Here is a 27,075-nt window from a genome sequence, read left to right as displayed (position 1 = left end):
AGACTTCCAAAGCAGCTGCGGAGAGAGGGATGACACAAATCCCAGCATTTATGGAGATTCAGCCTCTTTTTTTCACCAGGTTTTTTTTCTATTTTGTTTTGTTTTATGTGTGTGTGTTTTTTAATAAATAATTGACATACATACATACATACATACATACATACATAATGGTTTGATTCACATATATTTTGAAGTGATTACTACAATTTCTGGTCTGTCATTTGGTGTGAGCTTTTGCCTACTTCCAGAATTTTAAAAAGATTAGTTTTAACAAATTTGCCAATATATCCATTGTTTTCATGGAAGAAAAGACTTTCCATCTTTACTGTTCCAAAGTTGTTTTTTAGATTTTATTTTGACAAATAAGTGAGATTTTTTTTCCCTTTCTTTCTTCCAAAGTGTTTATCTAATTGTTCCCATAGCTTTGAAATATTATGGTAATTTTTTCTAGTATATTGATTGTTTCTGAGTTTTAAGAAATCCTGTTCTATCAATATGGCTATAAATTTTATCTGTGACCACCCTTTTTAATTTTTTTCTGGATAACTATATAATTAAAGGACATAAAACAAAATGAACAATTACAAGTGCGAATAATGTAATTAATATCTCTTGCTTTAACTACAACTAAGAAAAAACATAGTATATCTTTATTCATTAAAAATGTAAACTGGATTAGAAAAAAATATGTGGGGATTCAGTTAGTTTACACATAACTTCATATACTTCATATAAATACTAAAAAGCTATGTTTATGAATGAAATTACAATTTTTAAACAAAACATTTGTTACAAAAGTAGTTACTACAAGTCTCCCAACTTTATAGGACTTTTATGATTATTTTGATAATTTAAAACAATATTTTACTCTTTACTTTGCTTCTGAGTACACTTTTTAAAATTGTTTAAAAATATATTAAATACAGCCGAAACCGGTTTGGCTCAGTGGATAGAGCGTCGGCCTGCGGACTCAAGGGTCCCAGGTTTGATTCCGGTCAAGGGCATGTACCTTGGTTGCGGGCACATCCCCAGTCGTGGGTGTGCAAGAGGCAGCTGATCGATGTTTCTCTCTCATCGATGTTTCTAACTCTCTATCCCTCTCTCTTCCTCTCTGTAAAAAATCAATAAATCAATTTAAAAAATATATTAAACACAAACAGGTCACTTTTTAACTTTTACTTTTTTTTTTTTCTATAGGACTTTGGAGATGATGGATCCTTGTATATTACTAAGGTTACCACAACTCACATGGGCAACTATACCTGCTATGCAGATGGCTATGAACAAGTCTATCAGACTCACATCTTCCAAGTGAATGGTAAGAATTGTGATATTGCTATAATTACTTTTTGCTTTGTTAGGTAGTCAAGGAGTATTGTTGTTGACTGGGAAGGTAAGGCTTAATTTTTTTTTAAGTTTTTGGACTTACTGTTAATGCAAAACTTTTTTTCATTTAAAAAAGTGTTTGAGTTGAATAAATACTGTAAGCTGTACCACTTTTCTCATCAGGAATCATGGCAAAGTATCTCATTCTAACTAAAAAATTAAAGCAAAGAAAATTAAAATTAGCTTTTAAGTTTAAGAATATCAACAAATAAGCAACCATATAACTTTTAGAAACTAAAAAAAGAAACATTTAAAAATGTAATCAGATTATCTATTTCACTTATCTTAGTAATGATATAGGAAACTTATTATCTATAGCAAATTTTATATTCTTAATGGTTAATTTGATGGCTATGAACATTGGCCAAGTAAGCTGATATCATTCTTATAATCAAAGCTTTGTTTTCTTTCTGATTTAATTCAAATTTTAGTTATTTAGTTGAATTGGTGATATACAATTGCATGTTTGATTAATACACACTGATCATTTCCATACTAATAAAATATATATTTCAATTCAACCTGTGATTTATAAGATGAAGGCAGAAACTCCCTTGGCTTCCTAGACATACAGGAATAATGATGTCTTAGAGCTCCCTCTTCCCCACTATCAGTCTTAATTTATAAATTAATTAAGAGAAATTCAATACATTAGTCTCCCTTTATCTGCAGAGACTAGACCCCCAGTGTGTGCCTGAAAGCACAGATAGTACTGAACCCTATATATACTATGTTCTTTCCTATACATACCTATGATAAAGTTTGATTTATAAATTAGGAACAGTAAGAGCTTAACAACAGTAACTAAAAATAAAATAGAACAATTATAACTATATACTATAATAAAAGTGATGTGAGTATGGCCATTTGTTTCAGGGTTTCCCTTGTTGAAGTCTTTATATAGGCTCAGTGTTCCCATTAATAGGAACATGTTTTTTATTCGTGTTTTCTACACACAGAGTTAGCACATAATTAATGCCTTTTCCATCTTAATTAAACACTTATTGTGCACTATGGCTGTAACTTTTGCACTTTGAGTTGTGAGCGAAACAAGAAAGAATTTCTTTTTTCTTCACAATTTTACAGCTAGAAGATACTGGATTACTCTAGATTTTAGCAACCTCAGCCCACAATTATTTTCTTATTAAACTAGCATTCCCATTGCAGGAAGAATCCTGCAATAGGGTTTTCTGCTGCAATCTACCCCGCCCCGCCTTCTCTGCCAGCCCGCCTGCTCTCCTTCCTTCTCCCCCGGCCTCGCCTCCGCTCCTCACTTCTCCTCCCCCCCGCTTGCTTGCTTCTCCGCAGCTTTGCTCCCTTCTGCAGCTCTTGGCTTCTTTCTATGCTGTCTTGGTATGCAAATTAACCACCATCTTGGTTGGGATAATTTGCATACTCGTCCTGATTGGTTGGTGGGTGTGGCTGGTGGGCATGGCTTGGGCATAGTGAAGGTGCGGTCAATTTGCATATTTGTCTATTATTAGGTAGGATTGAGAACTTTTACCTTTTCACTTCATGGAGACGCTTGCTTCTAGCTTCTCTTTGGCATATCTGAATTGCCACCATCACTACTCTTGTGCTTTGGGGCCATTATTAAGTAAAATAAGTGTTACTTGAGCACAAGCACTTTGATACCATGACAGTTGATCTGATAACCAAGACAGCTACTAAGTGAGTAATGGTCAGGGAGGGTATACAGTGTGGAGATCTGGATAAAGAAATGATTTATGTTCTGAGCAGGTGTATTGAGACTGTTGGATATTTCATCAAGCTACTCAGAACTATGTGCAGTTTAAAATTTATGAGTGGTTTATTTGGGGCATTTTTATTTTCATATTTTTAGACCTCAGTTGACCGCAGGTAACTGAAACTGCGGGAACAAAACTGCAGAGAAGAGGGTTACTACTGCATTAGGAGTGATTGCCTAGGCTGAGCACGGATGCCTTCCCTTTTCCAGGAACAAAAAGATCCCTGAACTTGGGAGTAAAATCAGTCTCTTCTATTACCTCCTACTACATGTAATCTACTTCAAAATCCTTGGTATAAATGTTGAAGGATAGGATTTGGAAAAAGGAACAATCATATTATCATTACTGTACATTAGTTGAAGGTGAACAGAGAGAGGGCCCTGCAGTAATTGGAAAATGCTGTGAAGCCAAAAGAGGGAGTTTTAGAAAATTACAGATGTGGTCCTTTTTTATGCTTGGGTAAATCCCAGCATAAATTCCAGTAAATGTTACTGGACTAGTCCTTTTGCATGTGTGCATCAGAAGACACGAACAGGAGCTTACAGCAAAGAGAATAAGGGCATATTTTTAGAAAGTGGTCCCTGCCCTGAGATACAAGTGAGCTAATGCTCAAAGACCTGGCTCCCTGATAGCTTTGAGGGTGTGGGTTATATAGGGGAGAAACTATTAATCATAGTGACTAAGGGAGTTAGAGTCATGGTCAGGCTGGGTTTCTATTGATTGGTCAGTACTAGGGTAGGGGATAATTGATCAGTGCGCCTGGTCCTAATTGACTTCAATCCATGATGTTGCTTAGTCTGGTTTCCTGCTTTTCTGTGGCTGGAGAGGTCAATGGGGGGAAAAGAAGGCTTATATAATATTTTAAACAATAAAGAATTAAAAAATAAAATAAAAAAATTTAAAGAAAACACAATAAAGCACAACAGAAGCCTAGATGTCATCTCTAGTTTGACTGAAACTCTTCCTCTGGAGTCAGCAGACCTGAGACTTTGTTCCCAAGATTATTTGATGCCAACCAGAACCTCTTTGTCCTTGGGCTTACTGACTAAGGGAGTGGCTGTACAAGGGAGAAGGAGGCAGGTGGTGAGTCAGGGTGCTGGATGTGGCCAGTTTGAATCAAAAGGAAAGAAAGGAGAAAAGGTCATATTTAAGAAATGAAGTTTATGCACATTACATAAAATGAAAAGCAACTTATTTAAGAGAAAAGGGGATAATTGCAGTAGTTGAGTCCTTAAAGAGTTGATGTAATGTAGTTATACCAATGGAAGGATTGGTGTTTGGAAAATGAATAGTTAATCTATTAAAACAGTGAGCAAGACAGACTGGGAACAAGCCCTCAGGGTGGGAGCACCTGGAAATCCTCTTTACATTGCTTGGGGTTTTTTCAGTGCACTTAGGAGTACCAACTATTGAAAATGAAGAATTTGTGAGAACATTAGTTGTTTGAGAAAGGGTAATTATATAAAACTAGAAATTCATGCAAGGGGCTTCATCAGAAGATCATTCTGCTGTTCAGTCTAATTAGCATATTAGCTCTTTATTATATCGGACTAGAGGCCGGGTACACAAAATTCATGCATGGGGGGGTGGGGGAAGGTGGTGTCCCCTCAGCTCAGTCTGGACCCTCTCCAATCCAGGACCGCTCGGGATATGTCCGACTGGCAGTTGGACATCCCTCTCATAATCCAGGAGTGCTGGCTTCTAACTGCTCACCTGCCTGCCTGTTTGATCGCCCCTAACTGCCCCCTCCCCCCCGCCAGCCTGATCACCCCTAACCACCTCTGCCTGCCAGCCTGGTCACCCCTCACTGCCCCCCCTGCCGGCCTGGTCGCCCCACGCAGCCTGCTGGTCAGTTGTTTGGTCATCCCTCGCTAACCCCCCTGCCGGCCTGGTTGCCCTATGCAGTCTATTGTTCGGTTGTTACTATGAGGGCATGATGACCAATTTGCATGTTACCCTTTTATTAGTATAGATACTTACCTTGTAGGTCAGGATGGTGATGGAAATAAGCAGTATGTAGTTGTTATGTTGGGCAGATCTTTGGGAGTTCTCGAGAAGATATATATTCAAATGTTTTTATTCAGCTGTGTTGGCTGTGAATTTCCAATCAGAGAAAAAAGTGATTTGAATTTAACCAGCATTTTATTTTGTCAGGTAAGTGAGAGAGAGACATAGAAAAAAAAGTTAATCAAGTTTATAAAAGAAGGATTAAAATAAGTGGCCACAGAATTAGTGGTAGGGTAAGGGAAGAAGTGAGACCATGAGAAATGTGAAATGAAGTGAAAAAAATTATTATAGTTTCCAAATTGGTCAGGTAATAATAGAATGGGTTACAAGGGAGAAAAAACACACACACAATAACTTCACTCAAGGCATTTTCTTAAGGCATCTGACAATTTCTGTTTATCAGAACTACTTTCAATTAGATTAAGTCTATATAAAAAATATATGGACCATAAAGTTTTGATAAATGTTTAGGCAGCTCAGCAGTTCTAAATCTAACTTGCCAGTTCTGGCTTTAGCTAAAAAGGAGAAATGAAGTATAAAATAACACTAATTCATCAAATTGAAATATAATTAATTAAAAACTTATTCTGATGCATTTTTATCAATGAGGGAAGATAGTAAGTGCATTTTAAGAATCATCTTTAATATTTAAACCTATTTGAAGGGCCAAAGAACTGTAAAAACATATTGTATATCAGTGAGAGATTGCCTTTAGCTTCTATAACAGTGACCCCAAATAACAGGAACGTTTTGCTACAGTGTGTTTTTCTTATGGGGGACCAGGACATCTTTACTTTGGGGGAAGAGAATGGGAAGGTTTTTTTTTTTATCATTCATATTGCCTCTTCCTTCTATGGGGATGGTGGCGGTCTACCTGACAGATTACTTTACTGATGCGTAACCAAAAACTTTTAGACTGACTAAGAGAGGTTGAAAGTGCAATTAGATCAGGTATTAAATCTAGGTTTGGTATCATGGGCTTTTACGGTAGCACCGGAGACACCATTTTGGACCTGTGGTTTTTCTCCTTAACATAACACTTTCTAATAAAATATTTTGAAATAGTAGGATTAGCTACAAAATAGAAGCCTTATAAGAGATTTGCTAAACAAGCCATTTCTTCCTTTTTTTGTGTGTTTGTTTCTCTTTCCTTTGGGTTTAAGTTGTTTTATATTTGACGTAACTTTAAACATGTTTTTGTGTATAAATAAGTATAGTAAACTTGAGATCACTCAGAATACTGTTGTAGTTCAATCAAAAAAGAATATTTAGGAATGAACTTTTACAATGGAAAAATACAAAGAAAATGCAAATTAGATAGGCAAATTGCACATTTATGGACCTAATAAATCTCTGAAACTAGTTTAATTCATTTTCCATTCTCCATCCACTTTTCAGAAAAGGTTAAAAAGACCTTTAGAAAATTAGATTTTCATAGGGAATTTAACATATTTATCTTAACAATTTGTCAATTAGTAATAAAAATAAAATATACCATTGATTACCATAAAAAGCTCTGAAAATACAAGTTAATGGAATTTGTGAAAAAGTGTTTTTGAAGTGCAAAGTCTATTTAAATATCCCAGAGTGCAAGTCAAATAAAAGTCTATCAAATGCCCTGATTTTTTTCAAACAATGCAAAATTAGATCACTGAAATATGAGAGTGCTTCTGTGTCCTTGTCAGAAGAAATATTATGTATAAATCAAAGGTGCTTGACTCTACCAGTGGAATTCATTTCATGCTTTTCTTTTTCTTTTTACATAAAGTAAATTGCCTTTAGATTTTCAGCTTATGATACAGAATGTTTGAAATGTTCATTGTTTACACTACCCTCTGGGCAGAAAGCTTGTCCATATTCACCATGGACCTAGTTATTGTTCATATTGTTTAAGACTTCACACATAATATCAAGTGTATTTTTTTTTTCATGTCAGAAATTTCTATACAAGATTGCTGGTTTTCTAGGATGCCTATATAGCATATCCCCTCTTCCCCCTTTAAAGTTAGAAAGTGTCTTAAATGTAAGGTAATAATGGGCAGCTTCCTTTGCCTCATAGAGTGGAATTTTCTTATCCATTCATAGGCAGTCTGCCCTACTAATCCTGCCAAGCTTTCTGTTTGGCCAAAGTGGGGATGGGAATAAAACCTTCCTGCAAACAGTAAGATCCTGAAAGGAGGAAGTGAGAGCCTTCCTTTGTCCTTCTTGGTCCTCCTCCCATTGTGCGGTATTAAAGGATGGGAGAGAGAGAAAGATTACTCTGTCTCAGTAATTCTCCAACTGTGGTTCTTGTGCAGCCAGCATCAGCAAGTTGTTTTAAATAAAAATTATCAGGACAGGATGTACCACCCCTATGGAATCAGAGGCTCTGGGGAAGAGATAGAATAATAAACACTCCTGATGATTTTGACTATAATGTTTGAGAACTGCTGCTCAAACAGTTGCATTGGCTAGAAACATGAGGAGTGAGAGAATGTGTTCCTTCCTCATATTCTCCAGCTTTAGTCTCTTTTGACCTGAAACTAAGTTTATAGTGACCTCAGAGAGTCACTCCTACTTAGGGGTCAGAGATCAGACATGTCTTAAATCAGTCTTACCCCTCATGAGGTCCTGCAGCAAACAACCTTGACGTCTTTCTCCAAACCCTGCACTGACCACCTCAGCTGTGGTGGAGGTCTTTTGACAGCTTGTTACTGTAGGAACCAGTCTTTCTGCCACGTTTTTTTGGAACTTTATTTGAAACAGGAAACTTTCCCAGATGCATTCAAGGTAGCTCAGATGTGCCAGGTGTTTAATGCCCTCAGGACAGTCCTTAACCAATAAGGGACACAAGTCAATTGGTAAGAAGCTCAGCTTCCCACCCATTCTGTGGGCAGATTGTGAGCTGCCTTGTACATGATTCTTCGGAGGGTCTACATTGGAATTGAGCTATTTTTGTTCATAATAATAGCATGCTCATGAATATCATGAATGCCCTTCCTCCCTCCCTCCCTCCCTCCCTCCCTCCCTCCCTCCCTCCCTCCCTCCCTCCCTTCCTTCCTTCCTTCCTTCCTTCCTTCCTTCCTTCCTTCCTTCCTTCTTTTCTCTCTCTCTCTCTCTCTCTCTCTCTCTCTCTCTCTCTCTCTCTCTCTCCTCTCTCTCTATTTTTTTTTTTTAACCTTTATCTTACTTTTCCCTCTTTTTAGCCGGTGCATCCTGGGATCACTTCCGAAATCAACTATCTGAACCTAACTTTCTCAGAGCTACTCTTGGGGACACTCCTACTTAGAAAAGGCCTTATCCTAGTTACTATTGCTGCCCTTTTGTAGCTCCCCTGAGAACTACTGGTGGGACTATATGTTTGCTCCCAGAAGGCTTTTAAACATGATAGAAAGTACATTAATTTATGAACTCCTAGGCCAAAAATACTTTTTCTCTATTTTTTCCCGTGCTAAATTATGTCCAGTTAACCGTTCAGTAGAGCTCTTCAGATCTGCAATTAGATTAAATCATGACAGCCTGATACTTCAATTATGCAATAGCGAGAGCATAGAGATGCTCAAAATTTAATATGTAATTTATTATATTCCCAGAAAGAAATAAAACTTTAAAGATTAAAGTTCCAAATAAATTAGCCCAAAGTAATTAATATCCAAAATTAAATTCTTACAACATAAAATTTAAAGAAAGTCCAAATGGTTTAAAGTAAGTAAATCCTAAAGAATCAAGTTCTTCTCTGATATCCTTTACAATGAGAGAGGTCCTTGATAAGTTTATTGCTTTGGGACAACTTCACCATATATATGTATGCTGGGCTAATTCTCACTGGACTTAAAGGTGTCATCATGTAATTTGTTTTCAAACAATTACATTAGTTCTATATTCATTTATTTCCTTGTATTCTGTCTTCTGTTAGGTTGCATAACTTTTAGAATTCTATCTTTCCTCTACTATTGACTTATTAGTTATACCTGTTTTTTAATTTTTATTTTTAAAGTGTAGCTGTAAGGTATATTTACAATATACAACTTAAACATATTACTATGTGTCATCAAATATTTCACCAATCTATAAAAATAAAAGTGTAATATGCTAATTAGACTGGATGTCCTTCTGGTCGAAGCCAGGGTTGTGAGGGAAGCCCAGGTTCCAGGTGCCAGAGAGAAGCCTGTGCCAGCAGCTAGGGGAAGGAAGGCCTACTTTTGCATGAATTTCATGCATCGGGCCTCTAGTATACAATAAAAACATTAAAGTAGCATACTTTGATCTCTCCTTTCCATGTATTATTATAATACCAGAGGCCCAGTGAACGAAATTTGTGCACGGGGGTGGAGGTCCCCTCAGCCCAGTCTGCACCCTCTCCAATCTGGGACCGCTCAGGGGATGTCTGACTGCCAGTTTAGGCCTTATCCTGGGAATCGGGCCTAAACCGGCAGTCAGACATTCCTCTCACAATCTGGGACCACTGGCTCCTAACTGCTCACCTGCCTGCCTGTCTGATCACCCCTAACTGCTCCCCCTGCCAGCCTTATCACCCCTAACCGCCTCTGCCTGCCAGCCTGATAGCCCCGAACTGCCCCCTCTGCCAGTCTGGTCACCCCCAACTGCTCCCCCCTGCCAGCTTGGTTGCCCCCAGCTGCCTCCCCTGCCAACCTGGTCACCCCCAACTGCCCTCCCCACCAGCCTGGTCACCCCCAACTGCCCTCCCTGCCAGCCTGGTTGCCTACAACTGCCCCCCCCCAGCTGGCTTGGTCACCCCAAACTGCCCCCCCACCAGCATGGTCACCCCCAGCTGCCCCCCCGCCAGACTGGTCATCCCTCACATTCCCCCTGCCAGCCTGGTCACGGCTTACTACCTCTGCATGCTGGCCTGGTTGCCCCTAATTACCCCCCCTCTGCCGGCCTGCTCACCCCAACTCCCCGCCCCCCGCCAGCCTGGTTGCCCCCATCTGCCCCCCCTGCTGGCCTGGTCACCCCCAACTGCCTCCCATGCTGGCCTGGTCACCCCTCACAGCCCCCCCGCCAACCTGGTTGCCCCATGTAGCCTGCTGTTCAGTCGTTTGGTCATCCCTCACTAACCCCCCTGCCGGCCTGGTCACCCCACACAGCCTGCTTGTTCAGTCGTTTGGTCATCCCTCACTAACCCCCCTGCCGGCCTGGTCACCCCACGCAGCCTGCTTGTTCAGTCATTTGGTCATCCCACACTAATCACCCTGCCTTCCTGGTCACCCCACACAGCCTGCTTTTTCAGTCGTTTGGCCGTCCCTCACTAATCACCCTGCCTTCCTGGTCACCCCACACAGCCTGCTTTTTCAGTCGTTTGGTCGTCCCTCACTTACTCACCTGCCGGCCTGGTTGTAGGCAGCCATCTTGTGAGGGCATGAGGGTCAATTTGTATATTACCTCTGTATTATATAGAATTGGTAAACATTTTACTTTTTTATGTTACAAACCCCACATTCATTGTTTTTCTTTTCCTTTAAAGAGTTAAAAATCTCTCACATATTTTTAATAAGTGAACAAGACTTTTACATTTATCTTTTCTAAGCCCCCATCATTCTTTCATGTAACTACAAATTTCTTAATTTTTTCTTTAGACTAATAAACATTCTTTAACAATGTGAAATTCAGCTCTGCTCCATGTTCTTGCTCCAACCTGTGAATTATTTGTTACCTATTCATGAGGTAAAGCATAGAATTTATGAGTAGGCTTTTAAAAATTTATAATAATTTTGTATTGCTATGTCATCTATGTAACTGGTCTTATTTTCTGGTAACGGTAGAAATTAAGGGGAAAAATTTCCACAAAACACAACAAGATCCCAACCACAGATAGTTTTGGAATCACTTCCCTGAGGCCTGGATCCTCCACTGGATCCTTTGTATTTGTTAAGAGACAATATATGAAGTATTGTGTAGATATTTAGGACAGGCCTTGTGGTAGCAGATGGCATTTTTGACTGCTAACCTGGGCTTGCAATTCGTGCATTCTATTGTAAGAGAGTCTGAGGGGTAAAAGCTAGCTCTCAGCTCAGAAAGAGGGGGGAATACATTTAGTGTATACCTCGCCTCATTTTGCCACAAGAAAACAATGCTCCTAAGTTTTCTGGGAGAAAGATCAAACCCTGCAATGTCACCTCTCTCAGAAAACGTTTAAGGCTATCATATTGTCCTTGGGAAAAGGCACTTTGAATCTAATGCCACAATGGAATTACTTACATTTGTAAAACCGGTTCCATAGGGATTCCACAATGTGTTACTAGCATTGTTCCAGCTGGCATATATACTTTTGCTGATTCCGAAACTAAAATTGAGATTAGTGTTTCTGAAAACTGTGCCTTCAGGGAAGTAGCAGAGACCCAAACCTCACTGTGAGCTCCACAGTTATCATTTTCTCAGTTTAGAAAGTTCCTAGACCTTGTGCTATATTTATTTCTGCTACCCCACCCCCTCCTTCTAAAGTATTCTCTCTTTTAGTTGTTCCATTATTTCTTTCAGGAGGGTTCAGGCATTTTAATCATCTCTTGGTTTGCACTCTTTCCTTTAGTTTTGGTAGGGCAGTCTACTGAAATCATTGTCTCCTTCTTTTTATTGCTCTCTGCTTTCTGGTCCAAACATTTTTATTTTTTAGTATTTCTCTACATGTTGTCTTGTGGGATATTCCCTGGTGAGAGATTTTAAAATATTGTATTTGGTCTGCCAAAAATACCCACAGTTCAAACAAATATTCTCCACCTTGTTCATACTCATTCGAGTAATCCCACCCAAGGGCTGTCCTTACATTAGAACAATATCTAACCTACGGCCATACATGATCCATCATTATTTTGCCTGGATTACTTTTAGTATGTTTCATCTTGGCAGTGATGTCCCTGAGTCTTAATTCTATAGATTTCCTGGCCATGTGCCCTTAGGTATAGAGGATAGCTCTGTGGCCATCAAAATTACTGTCACTTTGAAATACATCCAGGGATGCCATGAGAACTTCATATTTTTCTTCTTTCTAACACATTGTTTCCCACAATCTGTGTAAACACTTGAAAGCGGTCTAGGAAATATAAGTCTTACTTTTGTGTGTCCCAATATTTATGAGGTCAGATCACATCCCTCCTCTGCTTAACACCCTATAGTGGCTCCCAATGTCACTCAGATTAAAAGCCTGTCTTTGGAGTGCCCTTCAAAACAAACCATAAAATGTTCTGATTTTGCAGTAACTTATTATCCTCTTATCTTCCTTGCAAACTCTGCTCCAGCTCCACTTAATGCTCACCCACTTGTTGTCCTTAAATATGATAAGCATCCACAGTTGGTTATTCCCTCTGCCTGAAAATACTTCCCAGATTTCCATAATGCTCTGTTTCAACCTCTTTCAACGCTGTTGTTAAATGTCAACAACACATCCAGGCTACACAATTAAAATTAAACCCAGTTCCCACCTTCCCACACTTGAGGACTCTCTCAACTTTATCCAGAGCCCTGTTATCCCCTATCAAGTTCATATACTATTTACATTGTTTTCCCCCCTCATATTTTAACATCTTTGATAAGGGATACTTCCTACAACATCTTACCTAATAATAGACAAACATGTAAATTGACAGTACCTCCGCTATGCCCACAAACATGAGTGTAGCTCCCAGAAAGAAGCTTGGGGGGCCACTCTGCTGCTCTGGGGGTGCACTGCCTCCATGACAGTTAGGGGAAAGCAGGTGCAGATATAGGTCTTTTGTAAAAGCAAACTGAACTTTTGAAAAGTAGGGGATACTTGTACTTGTTACCACATAGCAGTGGGCTAGTGCTCAGACAGCCTTTGAACAAGCCCTACTTTATAGAAAGTTAGTTCTGCGAGACCCCCTTTGGGTAACTAATGGTAGTTAATGGAGTTCTGATAGTCAATTTGGTATTTCCTACCTAGAACTATTACTAATACCTTAAAGCCATAATCTGTCCTTAGTGCTTTGTAATACTAATGGAAATTAGCTGCCTGTGCATTAGGGGGAAAAAACACACACACAGAAAAACACCAAAAAACACAAAAGTGCTGCCCATAGACCTGGTTGAGAAACATAGGAAAAGCCACTTACTGATACCTCACAAAGAACATATCCCTGTTTTAGCCTTGTTTGAAATACCAAACTAAAGTGTACCTGTGTGATTCAAAGTTGGACTATGACAGTTCACACACAGGGTGACCTGCTTCCCAAGGTTTGCATTTGTTAATCACAGCTCTGTCTGCATAAACAGAACTATTCACTTATGAGGGAATATGTCACCCAATGAGATAAAATCTAATTAGTTCATTTTTATTAAATCTTAAAGCCCTAAAACTATATGCTGAGGCTGTAGCATATAGAAGCCAACTGTGTTACTATTTAAAAAAAAATAACTCTGAGACACATACCATCAGGTCTGAGTTACCCAACTGGATCCACATCAAAAGTTCTAATTTCTCCTCATGTTCATGTGTCACTTTTTGTGAATTTCCCAAGGTTTCCTAAAGCAACAGATACTGGGCATTTAGGAGATCAGTAAAAAACAACACTCTCTTGTGATCTTGTCTTCAGAAATAATTTAGAGAAAGAAGCAGTAGAGTCTTATAAAGAATAAAATATCATCTGCATACAGAAAAGCTGCTTAGAGAATATGGTTGAAATAAAAGGCAATTATTTAATTGTCATGAGTCAATTTGCCCGCCAAGTCATGAACATTACTGTAGACCTTAGTACATAGTAGCAGAGCCAATACCACTGGTTTTTCCAAGAGAGCGGAAGAGAATGCATAGTCTTTCCAGGTGGACCCAAAATGTAAGAAGTTATAAGTAAAATGTAAGCTCACTCTTTCTAAAAACATACAATATAGACACTTCATTCCTCCTCTTGCTTATATATATATATATATATATATATATATATATATATATGTATATATAAATTTATTAAAGTATTACATATGTGTCTTTACCCCCCTCCGCCTCCCCACTCATGCCCTCACCCCTCTGGTGTCTGTGTCCATTGGTTAGGCTTGTATGCATGCATACAAGTCCTTTGGCTGATCTCTCCCCCTTACCCCACCCCCTCCCTCCCACCTTCCCTGTGAGGTTTGACTGTCGCATCGATGCTTCTCTTTCTCTGGATCTGTTTTTGTTCATCAGTTTATGCTCATTATATTCCACAAATGAGTGAGATCATGTGATATTTATCTTTCACTGCCTGGCTTATTTCAATTAGCATAATGATCTCTAGTTCCATTCATGTTGTTGCAAATGGTAAGAATTCCTTCTTTTTTACCGCAGTGTAGTAGTATTCCATTGTGTAGATGTACCACAGTTTTCTAATCCACTCATCTGCTGATGGGCACTTAGGCTGTTTCCAAATCTTAGCTATGGTAAATTGTGCTGTTATGAACATACGGGTGTATATATCCTTTCTGATTGGTAGTTCTAGTTTCTTGGGATATATTCCTAGAGGTGGGATCACTGCGTCAAATGGGAGTTCTATTTTTAGTTTTTTGAGGAAACGCCATACTGTTTTTCCACAGTGGCTGCACCAGTCTGTATTCCCACCAGCAGTACACGAGAGTTCCTTTTTCTCTAAATCCTCTCCAGCACTTGTCATTTGTTGATTTGTTGATGATAACCATTCTGACAGGTGTGAGATGGTACCGCATTGTCGTTTTGATTTGCATCTCTCCAATGATTAGTGACTTTGAGCATGTTTTCATATGTCTCTTGGCCTTGCTAATGCCCTCTTTCAAAAAGTATCTATTTAGGTCCATTGCCCATTTTTTGATTTTGTTGTTTATCTTCCTTTTGTTAAGTTGTATGAGGTCTCTGTAAATGTTGGAGATTGAACACTTATCAGAGATAACATTGGCAAATATGTGCTCCCATGCAGTGGACTTCCTTGTTGTTTTGTTGATAGTTTCATTTGCTGTGCAGAAGCTTTTTATTTTGATGTAGTAGCATTTTTTTATTTTCTCTTTAGTTTCCATTGCCCTAGGAGCTGTATTGGTGAAGATATTGCTTCAGCATATGTCTGAGATTTTGTTGCCTGTGGATTCCTCTAGTATTTTTTAGGTTTCCCGACTTACATTTTAAGTCCTTTATCCTTTGGGCTGGGGAGAGATAAGGTCTTCTAACATGATTCAAAGAGGTGTGAGGAGTCTTTTGTTAGTAGGTGCAAATCTCTTCAGTAGATGACTCATTCTCAGATACTACTGTTCTGTATTCACCTACAGTTGACTCATTCAATCAGAATTCCTTTATGGTATAAGTGAGCATACTTTTGTTGGTAAGTGAATATACTGAATCCTGTTTTTTTAATATTAAATAATTATTTTTCTTCATAAAATTATGATCTGATTATATGTACATTCATTTAATTAGCATGACTTATTTTACAGGACTAGTTTACACAGGTGGATGGGAGTGGTATTTCACAGATTACTTCTGTGTATACAAGTACTGGGTAATGTTACAAAACACTCATGAGGTGGTCAGCACTTAAAGAACAGTATAATGGCTAATTAATGTAATGACACTTGTATAACAAGAGAGTCGAAGGAAGGTTAATGTGATAATGAGGCTTATTTGATCTTAAAGATTTAGCATGAGGGCACTCTCAAGATAGCTTAATTAGATTTTAAGCACCTTTTGCAATTTGCATGTGTACTTGTTAATCCATATGTTCTTAAAATAAATTTTACTTCATTTAAATTAATGCATTTGCCTAATCTCTTTTCCTGTGCCATTTTACTGTTACTGGTGATGGTGTTTTCTTGAATTTTTCATTTGATGTGTCTTATTTATGATTACTTCTTCCACATTATGCTTAAATTGTAGTTTAATACAAAAGAGTAAAACATTTAAATTGTAAAACATTATGTAAGGCATTATGACACGTCATGACTGGACTCATTCGCTAATCTTTACATCATTTAGTACACTTTAGCAGCATACAATATACCAGTAAATTTGATTTCATTTTTGATACCTGTGTCATGTTTAAACTTGGCCAACTAGAAAGAAAATTTTAGAAATTAATTTAACAATGACACAAACATTATTTGTAGCTCTAATAGTGGTCTGTTTCCCAGAGCCCTGGGAAAATACTTTGCACAGTCTGTTTTTAGGCTTCTCCAAATGAATACTTTTTTATGTTTTTCTCATATTTATGATTGATTATTATAATTGATGTGTATGATTCTTACCACCCATGTCTTATTTATTTTTTAGTGCAGTTTATACTTAGAGCACGCATTAATTTTTAAAGGTCCCAAGGCATGAGTACTAACATGGTTGGGTATCTTTTTCTCTGGCCTATTTAGGTCAGATCCATGTTCTAAGACTCAATTCATTTTCCATGTTTTACATGAAGTTATTAATAAACACTGCGCCTCACAGTAACCTCTTCTACCTCAGACATCCTGAATCACTACTTTTTTTAATTAAAAGTAATTACTTTGATTTTTATACCACTTTCATTTTAGGTTTTTAATGCATATAGATCTTTGTAATTAGATATCCAAAGACCAAGGGTCATATTTCATTCTTGCATTCTCTACTGGCTTAGTTTTGTATTTTGCAAATAGAAAGTAGTAAACAAAACTTTATTAATCTATTCTGTTTATTGAGCTGGGATGTTTTTTAACATGCTAAAGTAAATAATCAACTAAACATTATGTGGACTATTGAGAGCTGGTCACTCTACATGTATCCATGTTATCTATATCTCAAGATATAGTCCCCTCTAAAATTAACATTTGGGCTAATCTTTCAGCAGGTTAGGTCATTAATTAAATGTTCTGGCATCATACTAGTAGACAAAGACATGCTTTCAACCCATACAGCCTTTTGAAATTTGAGGTGTCAGACAATTCCAAAAAATTGTGTGGGAAGTGCAAAAGAAAAACTGTTCCAAAAAGGACTAGGGAAACATCCATAGCTTGCTTCAACTTTCTGGGAATATCAGGATTGTCACTCATGTAGATAAATAACTATAGATGAGAGCCAGAGAGAAAGATATGGTCGGGCAAGTAGTATTCCACCCCCCCCTCAAAAACCTACATGCTGATTTATTTCAATATACTTACTGAGAATACATTAAGTACAAAGGAGTTTTAATTTAGTTGAGATTATTAGGCAAGAATACTTCTAAAAATTTAATGCCAATACTCTATATTGATCCACTGCTAAAAGATGTTAAAATTATTGATAACTATGATATGATTATGAAGACAGACAAGATATACAAAAAAAAAAAGAGAAATCAGTATGGATAAGAAGACATTATTTTATTGTTAGTAATGGTCTGAGAATCTTCTTTGTTTTGCCTCCACATTTCCACGTAACACAAATTAGTTTAAATGTATTTTTTATTGATTTCAGAGAGGAAGAGTGAGGGAGAGAGAGATAGAAACATCAATGATGAGAGAGAATCATTGATTGGCTTCCTCCCGCACACCCCCTACTGAGGATTGAGCCCAAAACCCGGCCATCTGTCCTTGACTGGAATCAAACCTGGGACATTTCAGTCAGCAGGCTGATGCTCTATCCACTGAACCAAACCAGCTAGGGCCACAGATTAGTTTAAATAAGCTTGCCAGAGTATGTGAGTAGGAGGTTGTTATACACTGGCTTCTATATTAGTGACTTGGGAGTATGCTTCATGACAAAATTCAGATAATTGTGTCTGTCATGTTGCATAATACATACAAAGTTAGGGATAAGATTAACAATAGAAAATATATCATTTTGACTATTAGTAGTGCTCTATCACTATTAATAGATAACTTATGTTATTAAATTTTGAGTTTCCTTCAACTCATTTTTTAAAATTTGAGACCACTAATTTAAAAACAAACAAGTAATATGCAAGCAAAACACCCAGTGATAGTAGCACCCCCACAACTAAATAGTCATCTTCCCCATTAACTCTACTCTGAGTCATAATGTCTTTAAAATAATATAAAAAGGTTCCTTAGAAAGTATTTGGAAAATTTTGTGGATGATAATATACTATATAGTAATTATCATATATTACAATTTTAGTATCACTTTTGAAAGTGAATATTTTAAAGTAACATTACTATGTCAAGGAAATAATAAATTGTTTATAGAAAGTCAGTGTTTTAGAAGGAAGGAACATATGTTATTTAATGAATTGATAGTGTAGCAAAAAATATGGTAAATAGTAGTGCCATCTATTGATGAGACTGAAAACTACAAGTTTCATATTAAGAATTTTAAGACTTTTACACTTATAGGAATACATTACCAAAACATTAATGATTCCTTATTTTGTGATTATTCTAAATTATTATTACATCACATTAAATACTGGAACTGTGTTAAAAATATGTGTTGGTATATATGTGCATACATATGTGTGCATATGTATATATAAATAATTTGATATTTCTAATAATAAGTATTGGGCATTATTTTAAGTTTACTTATTGACTGTCATTCATTTTAAATAATAATAAATTTAATTACTGAAGGATATTAAATTTAATATTAAATACTTTCTGCCAAAAAATAAACAATAAATATCTATATGGTAATAGATAGATCATTGTACCATTTTTAAATTCTATTTTAATATAATAGAATTCTATTTTAATATAAAGATAATGCTTTAACATGAAAAGTTTGCATATTTACTGTTTAGCATCCTACTATGACTATTTTAATATTTCTCATTTTCTTTTTTATTTTGGTTCAATTATCCCATATAATAAAGATATAATATGCAAATGGTCATTATGCAGTGAAGCGTAATGAGCAACCCTGTAACCACCAGATCATGGATCAGCAGGAGGGTGGGGAAGCAAGCTACTGGCTACAAGCAGGCAGCAGAGAGCTACAGGAGTGGGCAGGGCAGCAAGCTCTAAGGGGGGACGGGGTGGTAGAGTGAGCTACAGAAGGGCAGGGCAGCAGGCAGAGAGCTACTGGAGGGTGGCAGCAAGTTACTGGCTCACGGATTCATGCGCAGGGCTACTAGTATATAATAATAGACTACTACTTGCAAAACTCTTAAATTGTATTGCCTATTTTGAATAAGTGTAAATTATATATTTGTTCCTTAGATTCCACATATAAATAACACTTGAAACCCATATAATTTTATTAACCAACTAGAGGCCCAGTGCATGAAATTCATGCACTGAGGGTTGAACATCCTTAGTGCTGCTGTGGAGGCAGGAGAAGCTCCCGCCATTGCCAACTGTGAGCCCGGTTTTTTGGGGCCCTGCCTCCCGCCATTTGCCCTCTGTGTGTGGGGCAAATGGCAGGGTGATCGGGGCCCCAGAAGCTGGGCTTACGGCTTATGGCTGAGCCGCACTCCCCTTGTAGGAGCGCACTGACCACCAGGGGGCAGCTCATGTGTTGAGCATCTGCCCCCTGGTTGTCAGTGTGCATCATAGTGACCATTAGTTCTGCAGTTCAGTCAATTTGTATATTAAGCCTTTTATTATATAGGATATCACCCCAATAAATTTAATAAAATTTAAAGAATACATTATATCTTTAATTTTTCCAAATTTGTTTATAGTACCTAGCTAGAGCAACCTATGTGCTGTCTGGTGACATTGTCAAGGTGATATTGAATAGTTTAGGAGAGTTAGATTATTAACATACATACAAAGTTAGGGATAAGACAACCAAAATGAGCAGAAAGCGGTGGTGGAATCCACTGACCTCCAGGGCATGATCAAATTATATGTTGCAGGTGACAGGTTCCAGAGCATTAACAGGTGCAACAGAGGAATCAATGTTATTGACAAGAGCAGGAACTATGAAAACATGCACAGCCTTAAGGGGAGGAACTAAATGGAGGCTGAGGTGAAATCAAGGCCAACTTTGGCATGTGATGGTGGTGCCTATTGGAACACAAAGCAGATATTATGCTCTCATTCATTCGTTTACTCACACATGTAGTTTATCTATTTCATAAATGTAAGTTAAGATCTATTATATACTCTGCTGGATGCTAAGGATCCAATAGTGAACAAATATTAGTTATTGTCTTAGAAGAGCTTATTGTTCTTGATGCTCCCATATATGAATACAAGCTGCCATTTTGTAAAAAAAAAAAAAAAAAAAAAAAAAGTTACTGCCACTGGTGTGATCATATAATAAATAGAGACATTTATGAAAAATTTGAATGGGACTATGAAGCTACCAAAATCAAGATGGTTAGGTACTGGCATAGGATAGGCATGTAGATCAATGGAATAGAACTGAGAGAATCGGAGAAGAGAAAATGAACGTTAAGTGGGGGAAGGCCATGGAAAAATACAAACCTGTGAACGTGAACTGGAACCACGAGACTGGACTAGGCCACATGTCAGTTCTCACTGCCTCCAAATTTGATAAGGTTACTGTCCTAAAATTCTAGATGTCTTTTGTACAGAATCAAAAGTACACCATGCCCAGGAGTGACAAAGCTGAATGGAAGTGGGAGCAATTGTGGGCCCAGCTGCTGGCTGCTACCCCACACCAACCACATGAGCCCCAGATAAGGAACCATGTATGTGTGCTATAAGATCACAGGATAACCCTGCCCCAACACTCAAAAATGACTTTACTTCTACCCACAAAACCTTGAACAAAATAAAAATAAAAATAACTCATTATCCATCCTAACTGGAAACATACCAGAGAGGGAATTCTTGGAAATGTAGTTTAGCCTCACCAATTTGAAACATCATAAAACATTATTTATTTATTTTTACTGTGTCTTCATACAAATGTTAATGTACTGTAATCACTATTCTCTTTCCTTTCTTCTATCTTTTGCTTTGTGTTTTTTGAGTTATTCTAATAGCATAAAATTTACCCTTTTAAGATGAACAATTTAGTGTTTTCTTATTGTATTCTCAGAACTAACTGTAAAACCATCGCTACTAATTCTGCAGCATTTTCACCACCTCAGAAAGTAAGGCCATACCAATTAGAGTCACTTGGCATTCACTCTCAACCCTCCAGCTCCTGGCAACCACAAATCTACTTTCTGTTTCTATGGATTTGCCTATTCTCACATTTTACATCAATCTTCTCTTTTTGACTGTCTGCCCTGTGGACTTCAAGCTCCAGAGTCAGACAGGCAGACAACAGCCTCACAAGCAACTGTTCATCCAGCTCATACAATAGAGTTGTGGAAGGTCACATTCCTGTAAGGAATCTAGGTAGGTGGTAGGTAGATAGATGATAGATAGATAGATGATAGATAGATAGATAGATAGATAGATAGATAGATAGATGATAGAATCTACATATAATACATATAAATATAACTATATCTATTATGTAAATAGCTATATCTATGTAGATAGTGACATTGAATGAAAAATTTACAACTGAACCATGAATAGAAAAATTAGGAGATGAAAAAAGAGAAAAAGGCTTATAAAGAAAAGACAAAAGAAAATAAAAGGGAAGAGGAAAAGAGAGAGTTAGCAATGAAGGAGAAAGCAGCAGGGAAGAAAGAACAGAAAGAGGAGGAGGAAAGTTAAACTAGGGGGAGGAGAAGTTGAAGTAGGAGGAGAAAGAAAGGAGCAAGTGATGATTTGGAAACAGTGATACAGGCATTTAATAAAGGATTGGCAAGCTATAAATTTTGAGAGATAAGTGCAGACCAAATAAAGGGCATTTTATTTTCAATTAGTTTGGATATTATTCTGAAAATAAAAAGGGGCGATGTAACAGAGGACCTTGAGTAGATGAGGTGCAACATCCTACTTTCAATTAAACATATTTTTGTAGTGACGTGGACAATAGATTTGTGCAGGGCTGTGGGGCAGTGTCCAATTAATAGATTTCTGAAATATAAAAGGCTAGAAATAGTGAACGTTTTAAGTTTAGGGTGTATTTAAGGTTAATAAAAACCTAAGTTTAAGGTAGAAAAAGGAGATAAAATTGAGGAAAAATTAAAAATATGGATGGTAAATAGTTATATTGTGGATCGTTTATGAGGGTTGTTAATGAGTTAGAGGGACAAGACACAGATGAATTCTAGTCTTTTAATTTGGCTAGATATTATGATTCATGTTGGAGGCAGCATTATTTGCATATAAACTTACAGGAAGCATGCAATTTTTTAGTAGAACATGGCATTAGCTTCAGAGGTAACCTACATTACTTGTTGGCAGCAGCTACCACTAGGGCATGAAAAAGCAACACCAAATACTCCTGTCTAGTCAGGACACACATTAGCACTGAGACATCTGGAGATAAATCCTAGGGAACCAAAACAGTGAGCATGCAGCACATGGAGGGACCAGGAACAAGGGATTGCCTGAGAATGTGAGAATGTCCTTTTGATGGTTCCAATCACATGACTTATTTCCTTTGAACTACTCAGAATGGACTTTTCTCCACTACTGCAATAAATTACGTGTTTTTGAAAATGGATTAATAATGCTTTCAGTCAACTTTTATTTTGAGATAACTGTAGATTCTTACACAGTTTTAATAAGCGATACAAAAAAGATCCTCTGAACCCTCTCCCCATTTTCTCTTAGTGGTAACATCTTGCAAACCTCCAGTTCAACCTGAAGAACCAGGATATTGACATTGACAGTCAACATACAGAACAGGATCCCTAATGTTCCACACTCACTCTCTCCTTTTCCCATACCTTTATGAACCAGCAACCACTAATATATTTTCCTTTTTTTAAAAAAAAAATATTTGTTTCTAAATATATTTTTATTGATTTCAGAGAGAAAGGGAGAGGGAGAGAAACATCAATGATAAGAAAGATTCATTGATCAGCTGCCTCCTGCAGGTCCCCCACTGTGGATTAAGCCTGTAAATTGGGCATGTGCCCTGACTGGAATCAAACCATGACCTCCTGGTTCATAAGCTGACACTCAACCACTGAGCACACTAGCCAGGCTGTTCTTTATTTTTAAACTTGTTTTTTTCAGGACTTATATAAATGAAATAATTCTGTATATTCTTTGGGAATTGGCTTTTTCCCCCCATTCAGCACAGTTATCTGAATATTTCATCTAACTTTTAGTGTGAATCAAGTGTTTGTTTCTTTTCATTGTTAAAGTGTAGTTCATGGTATATATCAGAGTTTGTTTAACCATTTACCTGTTGAAAGACATCTGGGCTAATTCCAGTTGTTTCTTATCCTATCTAATAAAATAATAATATGCAAATTGACTGTACCTCCGCTATGCCCACAAGCCACACCCACCAGCCAATCAGGAGTGAGTATGCAAATTAACCCAACCAAGATGGCTGCGGCCACGGAGAGAGCAGGAGGCTTGGGTTTCCCCGGCAATGGAGGAAGCCAAGCTTTCCACCTGCCCTGGCCTGCCTTGGCCTCCGCTTAAGGCTACAAAATTTCAATTATAGAAAATAAATAAATCCCAACAAAAATGGCTGTGGTCACTGAGGGAGCAGGAGGCTTGGCTCCGCTGAAGGCTACAAAGTTTCAGTTGTAGAAGATAAATAGGTCCCAGATACCAAGGCCTCCGCTTGGGTCACCGGGGGCATGGCCAGCCTGCAAACCACCACAGGCCCCTTGCCCAGGCCACCCCATGCCCCAAGAGAACCCCCATCCTGATCCGGGACACCCTTCAGGGCAAACCAGCCAGCCCCCACCCATGCACCAGGCCTCTATCCTATCTAATCCTATCTAATAAAAGAATGATATGCAAATTGACCATCACTCTAACACACAAAATGGCTGCCCCCATGTGGTCAAAGATGACTGCCCCCATGTGGACACAAGATGGCCTCCACAAGATGGCCAGCAGGGGAGGGCAATTGGGAGGGGCCAGACCTGCAAGGGAGGGCAGTTGGGGGCAATCAAGCCTGCAGGGTAGGACAGTTAAGGGTGAACAGGCCAGTAGAGGAGGGAAATTGGGGGTGACCAGGCCTGCAGGGGAGAGCAGTTGCGGGGGACCAGGCTTGTAGGGGAGGGCAGTTAGGGGCAAACAGGCTGGCAGGGGAGCAATTAGGCATCAATCAGGCTGGCAGGGGAGTGGTTAGGGGGTTATCAGACTGACAGGCAGAATCAGTTAGGGGCAATCAGGAAGGCAGGCAGGCGAGCAGTTGAAAGCCAGCAGTCCTGGATTGTGAGAGGAATGTCCGATCCCTATCGGGATCGGGCCTAAACGGGCAGTTGGACATCCCTTGAGGGGTCCCAACTGCCCTCCCCTGCTGGCCATCTTGTGATGACATGTGGGCTGCCACCTTGTGACAACGTGGGTGCGGCCATCTTGTGACAATGTGGGGGCAGCCATCTTATGGCGACCATCTTGTGATGACATGGGAGTGGCCATCTTGTGATGACATGGGAACAGCCATCTTGTGATGACGTGGGTGCAGCCATCTTGTGGTGACCATCTTGCGATGATGTGGGGGTGGGCATCTTGTGATGATGTGGGGGCGTCCATCTTGTGGTGACCATCTTATGACAAAGTGGGGGTGGCCATCTTGTGACAACATGGAGGCGGCCCTCTTGTGACAACATGGGGGCAGCCATCTTGTGACACGAGGGCATGAGGGTGAATTTGCATATTACCTCTTTATTATATAGGATAGGATTATTTAGGAAATATTTATACAACTGTGGGTGGCAGTGTATTTCTTTAGCAAGACAAGAAATCTAGTAGTAATGAAATAGAGGTTTGAAAGGTTATATTAAATACAAATATTCTGTATTGCAATTATTCAAAATACATATAGTAGAAAAAATATATATTCTACAAATAAGAAATGAAGAATCATTACACATGTTTTAGTTGAATAAGTATTCATAGTTATTTATAAGAAAAACATTGGTAAGGCTATAAACAGGCCATTCATGGAAGGAATCAAAATGACTAATGAGCCTGGCCACTGTCTCAGTGGTTGAGTATCAACCTATGGAGATCAAAGTTTAATTCTTGGTCAGGCCACATGCCTGGGTTTCAAGATCGATTCCCAGTAGGGGGCATGCAGGAGGCAGGGATCAATGATTCCCTCTCTCCCTCTCCCTTACTCTCTGAAATCAATAAAAATATATTTAAAAAAATTTAGAAATGACTGAGTGTATAAAACCATATCCATATAGCAGTCAATGAAATTCAATTTAATATAAAATGGGAAATCATTTGCTAAAGTAAAATGTTTATTAACATCTAATTCTGATGAGTTGGTGGAAAATGGACTTTTTCATATATCAGTTAATTTTGGGAGATGGGATTCCTACAAAATGTTAGCAGAACAATAAAGCATTATCTATCCAATTTTAAAAGCAGGTAATATTTAATGTATCAGTTCATTTAATTAATTCTCGTTTTTTCCGTCATAGATTTAGAAAAACAACATCTGTATTATTACCCTGAATGCCTTTGTTATGCTTTCTTTTGTGTTACAGAGAGCATTTCTGAAAATGATGGCATGTGAGACTTCATCATTGAGGTTTAAAAGAGCCACAGACTTTAAGGATCAGCAGAATAGATTTAAGTTAAAGTAGGATGAACTGTCCCTTTCAAAAGAGCTTAAAAAGTTGTGAGTTTTTATAATGCCACAAGATAAATAGGAGACCAAATTTTTAAAAAATCACAAAAGTTTAGGACCATAAGGATGTTTTTGGTGTTAATTTATATTTTGCCTCCACCATTTGTTGCATCCTCTATACTTTTATGAAGGCTGTATGATGTGATCAGAGAGCTTTGTAATATTGACAAGAGACAGTGGGAAAGTCATGAATATAAAATGACTGCTTTGGGACAAAGTTAAAAAGAAATTGATGGCTTTAATAATGTCAGAGACAAAAGGCATTGGACAAGCTCTGTAGCATTTAAAATATTTATTAAACCCAGTCTGTAATTTTTCAGAGGAAAGTTGCTTAAATGACAAAGGAATCATAATACAAACAGAACAATCCAGATGCCACTGTGAGTCAGCACTACTTCAGACACATTTATATTCTTACCCGCAAGCTTTCTTAGAACCTTTTCTCACAGTTGCAGCTGTGTGAATAATTTGTGGAAGAGCAATGATAGACTCCTTCAAAAGAAGGCAAGATAATGGCATCAAGAAAAGGGAAAAAAAAATAGTTGTTTGCATACCTGTGACCTGCTCATTCACCTGAAATGCATTTTTGTTCAGTTAGAAGGAAGTTGTGTTGGGTCAGTGATCTCTGCCTCCTGCCTCTAAAATCGGGCTTTTAAAGTGTCCAGATTATGCTGTTTCCATACCTTCTGGAAATAGTGCAGGAATTTCTAAAAACAGATATCAGAATGAAAGTTGAAAGATGGGAAAAAACAACAGGGTTTGGTATTATAGAGATCTGTGTTTTTTTCCATTCCATGCATTCTAATATTTGATTAGAAGGATTATTAGATTAAAATAATTCTATTAGATCCACCCTAATGTTATATGAGAAAAGCACCAGTTTATTATATTACAATAAAATTATTATGGACCTTCAAGAAATATAACCTATCTATTATAGGCTTTATACCTATCTATTATTATTATTAAATACTTCTTGGTTTTGAACTGAGACATATTTACAACTGATTCCATATAAACCCCAAAGTTTGCAGAAAGAAAAACCTAAGAAAATATAATTATACTTTATTTTCTTTAGCTTATCTATTTTTTTGGTTTCTCAATTTAATATTTTTAGTATTAGAACTCCATTTCTGTTTCTTATTTCTACAACTAATTAAAGAGCATTAGCCTTATGTCTGTACTCTGAGAGCAACCAGTCCTCCACATACAGCATCCTATTATTTACAGCTTATGCTCTACAATCTGTTAGATAAATTGAATACAATTGTATTATATTAATTTTAGCCACATGTGCATTTCTAAAAAACAAACAAACAAACAAACAAACAAAAACACTGGATAATAGAAAACAGGTAGTTCAGCTTTCTTGAGAAGTTTCATCTATTTGAGATGAATTATTAATACCTTTCCCAAATACTATAAATGCAC

The 27,075-nt window shown here is 37.8% G+C and overlaps 1 protein-coding gene across 3 annotated transcripts in view; it reads left to right on the top strand.

Annotated features, from left to right (window-relative positions):
• Window positions 1-27,075, top strand: part of FSTL5 (follistatin like 5) — a 554,870-nt gene that overhangs the window by 405,265 nt on the left and 122,530 nt on the right. For all 3 annotated transcript variants that reach the window (XM_054717664.1, XM_054717663.1, XM_054717662.1), the window contains exon 7: window positions 1,198-1,318. In XM_054717664.1, the coding sequence (XP_054573639.1) occupies window positions 1,198-1,318 (121 nt within the window). The remainder of the gene's footprint in view (window positions 1-1,197; window positions 1,319-27,075) is intronic.

The sequence above is a fragment of the Eptesicus fuscus genome, chromosome 6 (assembly GCF_027574615.1).
Source record: "Eptesicus fuscus isolate TK198812 chromosome 6, DD_ASM_mEF_20220401, whole genome shotgun sequence".
NCBI lineage: Eukaryota > Metazoa > Chordata > Mammalia > Chiroptera > Vespertilionidae > Eptesicus > Eptesicus fuscus.
Note: the sequence above shows the minus strand (reverse complement) of the source record. Positions and strands in the feature narration are given on the sequence as shown.